This window comes from Pterocles gutturalis, unplaced genomic scaffold, assembly GCF_000699245.1.
Source record: "Pterocles gutturalis isolate BGI_N339 unplaced genomic scaffold, ASM69924v1 scaffold10907, whole genome shotgun sequence".
Lineage (NCBI taxonomy): Eukaryota > Metazoa > Chordata > Aves > Pterocliformes > Pteroclidae > Pterocles > Pterocles gutturalis.
Window position 1 is genome coordinate 1 of NW_010110265.1, and position 10,523 is coordinate 10,523.

Here is a 10,523-nt window from a genome sequence, read left to right on the forward strand (position 1 = left end):
TGATTCTGTGATTCTGTGATTCTGAGTTCTTTAGTAATTCTCATGTTCTGCTTCTTCTGTTTTGGGTTTGTTGTTGTTGTTTGCATTTGTTTTGGTTTGGTTTATTTGGGTTTGGTTTTTTTTTTTAATTTTTTTAGATAAGATACAAAGAATAAGTTGTAACAAATTCTACTCTTTCAAAGACATGGAGGGAGAAATACCTGATTTAATCAGCTTTTGTCTTTTATCTTTTTTTCAGAATAAGTAGGATGGTCTTGACTAGGAGTTAATATAAGTAGTAAGGTTGAAAAACACAATTTTGGTTAAAAATATTACTGTCTAAGATGGTGTGCAGTAGCTCTTCCTAGCTGTCCTTCACACAGCTCCTGCTTCCCCTTTCTTCATGCCCTCCCCTTTCTCTGTTTCCTCCCTTCGTAGCTAATTTGGTGGTACCCCTGCTTTTGCGGTACCCGGCCTTCAGAGGAGGGCAGGCAGAAGGCTCCATCAGGGACAATATTGTCACGACTTGCCATGGGGTGGGGATGGTGAATTGGCATTTCTTTGATGCATTGCAAGTTCCATCATGGTGATGTGCGCAGACGTCTGCTCTCCCAAATCAGCATTAACCCCGTTGGCATCTCCTGAATGCACTGGAGCCACTTATCCAGGGAATACTGGAACATGTGAGCACATTAGAAATCATCAGCCTCAGTGCAAACAGGAGATTGGGAAACATAAACAAAAAGCATGTTTTGTTCTGAAAAATAGAAGACAGCCCCATTATTTTCAGACTGAGATTGCCTAATGCAATTTATCTGTATTTATAGCTGTAGCCCGGATTTAGTAAGGGACAAAACAAGAGAAGATGTTTTTTTCAGAGCTCATCCTTTTTCTGTGTCATCAGCGAGTTTTTTTATCCAGCTGATTTTCTTCTGGAACTAAAATATTCCATGCTGACATAACAGGAACCTGAGAAAAACCATTCAGGTATTAACTGCCTAATTCTGATGTGTTTCCCAAAGTAAGTTTGAGGGTTAAAATCACCATTGCTCATTTTTGAAGTGTTTATGGTGCTTTTTTTAGCATTCTGTCAATCGTCTTTGTACTTCATAAGGAACATCCTTCCAGTTTTTGGTAAAATAATTCAATTTACTGGAGCAAGAACATTTTTATATGTTACACGTTTTTTTCCAAAGTTGGTGAGGAGTTTCTTTGATTTTTTTTTTTTTTGTTTTCCTTCTCTTTTTTTCCAATAGAAAATGCAGTTTGGAAAGTTAAGTTTTACTTAAAAGCTTTAATTTTTCCGTTAAGAGAATCCACATTTCAGTGGCTGCTTTGCCCAGAAGGCATGTGTCAGTTCTGCTTGGTCCTTGCAGAGGCAGCAGGAAAAGCCCAGCTGGGCTCTGGGGCAGCACAGGCTGGGCACACCGCCCTCGGCTGCCTTGCTGCAAGGCTCCAGCGAATGCCACTTCCCGAGAGACACCAGTGAAGCCAATAACAACCTTCCCAGTAGGCAACTGGTAAGGCAGGAGAAATATAATTTCACTGATCTGAAAAAAATCCTTTTCTGGAAAATGTTGCCCATTAAACTTTTGTGCGTACCTTTTTTACTTTGTCTTGAATTGGAATAAATTACTCCTACTCCCTTTGGAAACACAAGATTTTGTTCATAGAGAAAGTTTTCAATTTTCTGTATTGGCTTATTTTTCTCCCTCCTATTTTTTTTCTTTTGTATGTTCATTCTTCCATTGTCTCTTGAAGGAATTTCTGGGGGTGTTAAGGCAGGGTAGGAAAGGTTAGCCAAGATCAATTTTATACTAATTAATCATCTATAAAATATATAGAATGGAGATCTTATCACAGAATTGCTTTGTTGTTGGGCATTCATACTGCAATCAACACATTTTTACCTGTCACATAATTATAGAAGTTAATGGGTAGTGGAAAATTTTATATTGAAGTAGAAATTTTATACTAACATATGACGCATGCTGGAAATTTCTTTTTTTTTCTCTTTCTCTCTTTTTTTTTATTTTTTATTTTTTTTTTTTTTTTTCAGCCAGTACAAGGCTTTGACTATGCCAAGCAGCACTTAGGTCAGCAGGGAGCTGAAGATGAGGTTTTACCTGTAACTCAAGAGACTGTCATACTTCCACTTCCAGTCAGAGATGCTCCTTCCTCCCAGGAGAGAGAAATTACTCAGGACGGGAGCACCATCAAAACTGCCAAATCCAATGAAACAAGGAAGAGGTATGGACTGGCATGTTTCTGCAGAGGGGTTGAAGGGGGTACATGCTGCTGGTTGCTTTGGAAAAAACCATAAGGTTTGGTGCCCAGGCTCTATGTGTGGCAGATGGTTCCTCGATGATATATTCTTGGCATTATGCTGGTCTGCACTGGATGTGTAACGATTGCTGCAAAATGCAAGATAAAATAAAGTGAAGTCTTTACAGGTTGTACATGCATAGAGGAGGTAAACGGGAGGTTGCTCTCATACGCATGCTGGTGTTGTACAAGAGGTGAACCCAAACGAAACATGGGATCTGGAGCAAGAACACTGATTGTTTCTCAAATGAACCAAAAGGCTGGACCTCACCAGTACCACCATGGGAAGGGCCGTGCTGGAAGGTGTCGGTCAGAATGGCGCGGGGTGGAGGACCTGGTGCTGCTGCTGCTCATGAAGGGGTAGACCTCTCCATTGGTCATAAGCTGAGGCTTTCTCTACAGAAAAACAGAAACAGAAGGATCCTGAGCTGCTGTCTGTTTTGGCACACTTCTCTGGTTGTATAGGAAATCACCTGGAATATGGAGAGAGAGTCTGCAGGGAGTACCAACAGAGGAGAGTAAGCCAGCCGAGACCTCCCCTGGTTTTGCTTCACTGGGCTTGGGTGTAATCTGTTATTCTGCCCTTTAATGTCAACTGTGTGTTGTTCACACCATAAATCACTCAAACTGTGAGAGTCAGGTTATAAAGTCTGTGTGAACCAAGCAGCACTTTTGGAGTCTGATGAAACGACAAGTGGAAGGTGACCATGGCTGTTGTTGCTGGTGCTGGACCACCACAGGTTAAGTCTTTGCAGGAACTGTTCTTTAAAGTATTTTGAAGCCTCTCCAAAGCTGTGTGTAAATACACACCAAAGAATGTAAACCAGCCCTATTAATTAATCCTCTTAAAAAAAGCGATTAAGCACTTCAGTCCTTTGAATAAGTTCAGAAATACTCCTCTACTTAATCTACACAATTTTAAACAAATGTTGATAAGCAAATCGATCCAGGAATTCACAGGAAAGTTTTTCTCATTATAGAATGTGTTGCACCTTGGTGCCTTTCTAAGTAAATAACCGAGAGTTAGTTTTGACTCCTTCAGGGTGATTACTTGAGTAAGTGAGAACATGCAGAATTTCAGTCTTTTTTTCATTCCCAGGAGCTATGTCTGGGGATGGAATTTAATAGTTTCAGAAGATGAAGAAATATTTCTTGACCTTTATGTATTTGCTCTTTCATCCAGGCTACTTTGCAGCCTGGAAAGGTCAATTTAAATCAGACTGCCATGAAGTGGCTGGTAACTGATCAGAATATCTTCTCTAATATTACCACTGAAGGAAACTTCACAGTTAATAATAATATGAAGGCCACTTTAAAAGGATGAATATTGAGATTGGTGGCAGCAGAAGCCATTGTGATGAATCAGTGCTCGCTTCTTTTCCTTGTTCCCAAGTGGAGCGGACTTTTTTTCAGGTGTTGATCTGTCCCTGGATGAATTCTTTTACTGGGCTGGGATTATTCACTAATAGTGACAGACAGGTTTATGGGAGAGAAATGCTACTTATCTAGAATATTTATTCTCAGCATAATTTCACAAGAATATCCCCAGGCTGAGCTGGGTTGCGTGCTGAGCTCTCCTAAAGCCCTGCAGCCAGAAAGAACCTGTCTCAAATTATATATATTTCCACCTAGGCTATCTTCAAAAGAGGGTCCCTAAGAATTACTTTTCTCATACTTGTACCTTCGTGTTCTGACCACAGTAAATCCTCTCTCCTTACACCAGACAGGGCAGTCAAAACTGGAGGTAAATGAATGTTTCAAGCTGCCAATACAGGATGGGCAATAATTTACAGGATGGTTCTTACAGTAGTTTTGCTTTAGTACCATTTTCTGGGTATAAAGCCATTGTGACAGCAATAGAACTTGATTGGATTTTTTTCTCTGTAAATGAAAGTTATTGTGACTAAGTAATTTTTTTTTTTTTTCTCTGATGCAGCCATTTCACATTACCCTGTCATTGGCCATGGCAATTCAGTGATAGATTGCAGGTCCTGTAGATAGCTTTCATTGTAGCATGTTTCACATGTAGGAACAATGTGACACTGGGTCTGGATGTGGAGTAGCGCCAGATTTTACATTTTCTACTTTGGCCTGCTTTTTCTAACTTGTGCATTAGGATTTGAGTAATTTACCCCCCCCAAAAAAAAGAAGAGAACTTCTGCTGAGAGCTTGCTCCTGAAGCAGCCCAAACTTACCCCACTCATTTCCGTGCTTGCTCCTTGTTGGGACCAAACGCTGGCAGCGGTTCTGCTCTGCCATCCTCATCCTCTGCAGGGACCAGTGTCAGGGCAAGGATAGGCAGCGGCTGTGTAAAACAAGCATTTTCTTGGGAATTCCAGAAATAATGGTGCTGGTTAACCATGTTATATGCAAAAAGGTAAAAAGGAGAATTTTCTTATCATGTGTGTGTATGTGTAAAGTGAGCTAGTGAATTTGTCACTGTGGCTGACAAAACAATTGAGTGTAAATGCAGGCTAAATAATAAAGGATTTAGTTTAGCCATATAGATAAAAACAAAGGTCTGCTTTATTTTATCTGTATAAATGACACTGAGTTGATAACAAGGCTTTTTGTCCTCTGCAGTCCTGCTTCTGTCATTGTGGGGGTTGTGCGTGAGAAGTGTTTGCTTTCAGTGCCACTAAGATGCCTATCAGCCCCGAGCTAATTGAGAAATCCTGTTCTCCCATCGCTCTGTTCCTGCCGGTGCTGGGTTTCCATGTGCAGCTTATATTCTATCTCCTTTTGGTACAAAATCAGACTTGAAAACTCGGTGATGCAAACTGTGTGAATGAAATAACCTTGAAATGAGGTTTATGAGGAAGAACTCACAGCCTCCCTTGTTGCTATGGTTACTTGCAGCCGGTCCCCAAGTCAGAATGGCTCCATCATCAGCAACGGGTCGGGAAAGCCCAGCTCCAGCCGGAGCTCCCTCCAGAAAGTCATGGCACCGCCAAAAGTGACAAAAGACGAAGGAAGGAAAAGAAACGGTGAGAAGGGTTTCTGGGTGAAAACTGCTTGTGGTCACCCCTGTAGCTGTACCCACATAGGCACTGGCTATGCTGAAACCATTTTCCTGTGCCTTTAGCAGTACTTCGGCATTTTCTGTTTGTAGCTGGCATGTTGGAGGTTTTTTTTCCCCCCCTTCACTGTTTCTCAACCTCCCATGAAACAGTGTGGTGTTTACTCTTTGTGTGGGCCTTTGCAAGCTTGCATTCTTTTTTTTTTTTTTCTTTAAATACCAGTAAACAAATGAGGACATGATGCTGTGTAGTAGGTGGACAGGATTTACAGCTTTTTTTTTTTTTTTTCTGTGTAGAGCCCTAAGATATTAATTTCCATTACTGCTGTTGCTGAGCTGGCCCAGATCTGATGTAGATAAATTAATTAGGTAAAAATTAATTTGAGAAAGTGTGAGACATCCAGAGCTTTCACTTTCCATCTCTTATCATCCTCATCATCCCTTTTTGTTATTAACACTTACTGACGGCTTTTCTTGATGCACCTAGGATGTTATGCTGGGTGTTTTTTACAAGTCCTTGGCTGATGGCGGTGACCTTGTGACTTGAGATATATCAGGAACACCTGAGGAGAGCAGAATGCAATCCCCTTTCTTCCTCGCTTTTCTTTTATCTGTCTCACTGCTTATTTCTCTTGAGTTACAGCTTTGCTTTCATGGCCATATTTTCTGTATAAATAGAAAACACTGTGGTTGAAGCAATTGATCATCTCCCTCTAAGGGGAGGGAATTAAACTGGATATGGTCTCATCAGATCCTGTCGTGAACACAAGTCTGTAATTCTTTGTTAAAAATGTAAGTGTGGAAAGGAGGACTCGGATAAAGAGAAAAGCTTAGTGTAGATCTCTTCTTTCTCTGATAACTCACCCGAGTAACCTGTGTGGAGGCGATCCTGGTATCAAATCATATCATCCCCTGACGATCATTATGCCTAATACTAAAGCATCACACAAAGGCTTTGCTGCTCTAGCAGGAATAGGGTACAATATGGAGACAGATACGTAGCACTGGAGATGGCCTTTGTTCTGTACAGCAAAATCATGTGGTGTTTTTTAAGTGTCCTCTGCTCTTTCCACACGTGTACCGCATGTACCACAAAGCATTGCATCTTCTGGGGACCGTATCCTTGATACAACTGCAGTACTCTGTGTTTAAATCGGCTTCACTGCGATTTGTGCACACTTGCAAATTCACACACAGGGAAGTGAAGCTGTTAATTTTCTTTTGTTATGTGTTTGTCACCTGTACTGCTTGCTTCTGACAGACCTGTGACTCTGCTGATTACTCCAGACCTGTAATAATAAGTATCCTGACTGGCCTTTCTCAAAGAGGTGTCTTGGTTTTTCTTTCATAGACAGCATAACGATATTTCATTGTTCTCATTTTCAAGGATCATGATTATTTTTTCACTGTTTCAAATGTAGCTCATTTTACGAGACAACATTTATGCTTTACAGACTTAAAAGCTGTAATTTATGCTTTTTTTGTTCCCTCCCCAGGAAAATCAATGTTCTAAAACAGTGTCAAATGGTGTTTACACATGTAGGCAAAATAATTTAGTGAAGGTATTTTTTTTGTTTTGTTAGGTTTTAAATCTTCAAAGAAAATTGGTAAGAACTTCCAGTTTCTTTGGAAAAAATTGACTAACACCTAACATCCTCTCTTCTGAGCTGGACTGTAGTGCATTTCTAGAACATACACATGCTACTTAAAGAAACCTTTCAATATAGTATAAGGGAATACTGACCCTTTATTATAAATCCTAATTTCATTATAATTTTAGCTTCAATTTTATTAGATAACAATAACTATGCCCTTTTCAAATTATGCTGGAAAACTAATAACTGCTTTATTTACATGTTTATTTTACCTTCTGTCTTCTGAAAATAAGCTTCAATAATGATGTTACTTAATTTGGTCAAGGTGCTCCTTATTCCACACAGCTACATGATTTCTAGATCTAGTACCACAGGGAAAACATCTTTAGTGTATCCTCCATTCCTACCAGGGGTTCTTCTCCTTTGCTGCTACTGCATGCTGGCACCAAGATTTTTTGCTCCTGGGGCAGAAAGGAAAAGCTGGGTTTGCCTATTTAAATAGTAGCTGTGCAGCATCTATACAAAACATGAAGCAGATAGGCTGGTTCCATCTGACTGTTCTGGCTTTGAAGAAACCTGTGCACCCAACACCTCCTCTGCAGAGCCCTCCTGGGAGAGAGATATTTAAGAGAGTTTCCTGATACAACTCTCTCAGAACAACTTCTGAGAGGGAAGATGTGGTCAAGGGAGATGAAATGGCCTCCCCCTTACCAGAACGATGGAGCTGGCCCCATGTGTATCCTTACATGCATGTTTTTGAATTTTGAGTTGTGTGGTCCCAAATGCCCATTGAAGTTGAAGGCACCTGTTACTTTTCATCATGGAGCTAATGCTTTGTTCCCCAGTGCTACGATTTCAAACGCTGTTGTAATCTCTGGTGTTTTGTTGGTTTTGCAGGGTTTTATCTTTATCCAGTGTGATTAGCATCAATAGAATACGTTGGCTGTTTTTCCTTCCAGTTTAAGAAAGAAGCTGCTTTTCTTCTGGATGTTTGCTCCAGCTCTCTAGCCTGGCCATAGGCTGACGCCTCCAATGCGCATGTCAGCAAAGGCAGCAGCATATTTTCTTCTCTGAAAAGCAGCATCTTAGAACTGGAATGGATCCCTTGATGGTCACATGTTTGATTTGGGGACTCCAAGTTAGAATGGCTCATTAGTTGCCATAGTTACGGACCAATTTTAGATTCTATTTCTTGCTGACATTTAGTTATACGGAAAAATGACAGCACTGGATGTTACCTCAGTACATAAACTCTATATGGCTTGTATCAAAATTGACTCCAAATGGAGCGTGTCAGGGCTGAGAGTGAACAATGTGAAACCAGCAGAGACTGACAGGCTTGGCTTAAGGACCTGACGTTTCAGAGAAGAGGGAGAACTCTTTAGCTGAGCATTATTTCTACAGAAAACATGAATAAAATACCTATTTGGATTACAGTAGTGATAAATTTTGGTAGAATAATTGCATTTTTAAATTTTGTTTTCCTTGGAAAACATGAATTAGTATTTTAATAGAAAGTTTTCTTTCTAAAAGTTGATGAGTTGTGCTTCCCTTTACTTTGGGCACTTAGAAAAAAAAAAAAAGTAAGCATTAAAGCCTTTTAAAAAGTGTCTAAATGTGTACATTAGAGGACTGTGAGATGAACGAATCTGCCAACAGCAGTACTGGCAATTTCCAAGACGGGTTTGTAAGAGAGCGTGGAAGCGAACAACAGGATATTAGCCCTTTCACTTGTCATTTTATCAGGCCTAACATCATTCAGGGCGAAGCAAAGGGCTGAACCCACGTGTACTTAAAGAACTCCAGTAGCCTATAATAAGTTTTCTTTCACCAGCTCCTCACAAAATTGAGCCAGTGACAGTTATCTAGGTTGTTTCTCCGACCTTTAAGTGCTTGATCTTGCAACCTCCCCATTAGCATCTTCAGGAGGGTGTGACTGCTTGTTTTGAGAAAAGCAGAAACTTTAGTTTGCTCGCAGTTCTTAAGGAAGCATCTGACTCCCTCCCTAGCTTTTGGGCTGAGAATTCATATAATTGAGCCGAGTTTTGTACTTGAATCTCACCATCATGAAAGGACATGCATCACAGGTGAATATTTCCAAAGAGTCAAACTTGTGTAAGAAACCTTCCTTTCCTCCTCCGAGGAATCCCAGCTAGAGCACTTTTTCTCATCTTCCAAGGATTTGGACATTGTCTTTAAAAATAGATGTAACTTGTCAGAGGCAGTTCAGTCAGAGGCCTCGCTCCTCTTTAAAATACCAGACTCTAAGACTATCATTTTCTCTGTTCAGGCAGAAGCTGTCATATAAATTTTTAATTCTTTTTTTCCTTCTGTTCTTTGTAGGGATATCTGAAAATCAGGTGTCTGCCGGAACAAAGTACCAGGGAGGAAAACTTGGCTGCATTATCAGCTTATCTAAAATCAAAGGGATTTTGGGGTGTAACTCAGCCAAGCTATGATTCGCCGCCTTCTTTATTCTATGGCAGTGTGGGCCACCAATTTTCACACTGCCTGATGTGGCAGCTCAGCATCAGAGCCAGCTTTGCTGAATTTATGAGCAGTTGTCTGTAGCGACTCAAATGAAAACTAAATATGCCAACAGCAGCTGAATCCAGTAGCAGCGATGCAGCAGTGTCCTACCCAGAGTTAGCTGGAGGATGTGCCGTATCCTAGCAAACGTCCAGCACCCTTCATCTGCCTTTTCTGTGCTGGGTGGGGTGAAATACAAGTTAGAGTGGAAAGGGTTTCATCTTGCCAAATTTTGGTCCTTTAAACTTGACTTCCTAATCTAACCTAACCAGGTAGGTTCTCCAGTGATGCCAGAGTGTCACCGCTAATTGGGACAGATCTCTGCTCTGGAGGTACTTGCCTTTCCCTTTCCAGGATGGAAAGAGCCCAGAGAGCTGCATCAGAGCGTATGCACGATTCAAAGTGAGATGATTCCTTTTCATGATGCCTGTGTCTCAGAAAGGCTGAGAAATCAGAGTCCTGGGAAGAATTTATGGTGTATAGAGAGATTTTCTCTAAAATGAAAAGTGTTTCCAGATTATTAATTTACATTCAGGAGTAAAGATTTCTGTTTGAAATACTCTTATGCAGGTTCTTTCCTAAGGAAACAGTCTTTTAGATCTGTGGCATAGTTTAATCTTTGTCAAATTTATGATTTTCATTTAATATAATCTATTTGTTTTCCTATTATTTTAAGTCCTTCCAGTACTCAGAGAATTCATTGCACACTATAGATATGGTTATAGTGTTTGCAGTCCCTTCATACAAAAAAAAAATATTTGAAAATCTTTAATGCTTCATTGAATAATCTGGAGAAAAGGCAGAGCACGTCTACCTGCTTGTGAGTGTTTCCTGTGTTTTGGCTTCACGTGTTTCTCCATCTATGTCATTCTTTTTCTGAGGACTTCCAAAACCGGTCAAATGGTTGCTTCTGAGCAGGAGAGCACGTCTTTGTTTCAAGTATTTTATTGTAGGGTTACCTGAACTGCAGATAATTTAGATTTCCTTAATTTTTATTTTAACAGGTAAGTATTTCAGTCCTCCTTTTCTTCCTTATAACATATTTTGATTTGGGAGATGGGAGGAAAAACAAGGTG

At 40.3% G+C, this 10,523-nt stretch overlaps 1 protein-coding gene across 1 annotated transcript in view; it reads left to right on the top strand.

The window, feature by feature from the left end:
• Positions 1-2,038: 2,038 nt before the first annotated feature.
• KIAA1549L (KIAA1549-like ortholog) overlaps positions 2,039-10,523 on the top strand; it is a gene marked incomplete at its 5' end in the record, with an annotated part of 34,902 nt that continues 26,417 nt past the window's right edge. Inside the window, 3 exons of the mRNA XM_010073291.1 lie at positions 2,039-2,229; positions 5,164-5,291; positions 6,907-6,930. Coding sequence (XP_010071593.1) covers positions 2,039-2,229; positions 5,164-5,291; positions 6,907-6,930 — 343 coding nt within the window. The remainder of the gene's footprint in view (positions 2,230-5,163; positions 5,292-6,906; positions 6,931-10,523) is intronic.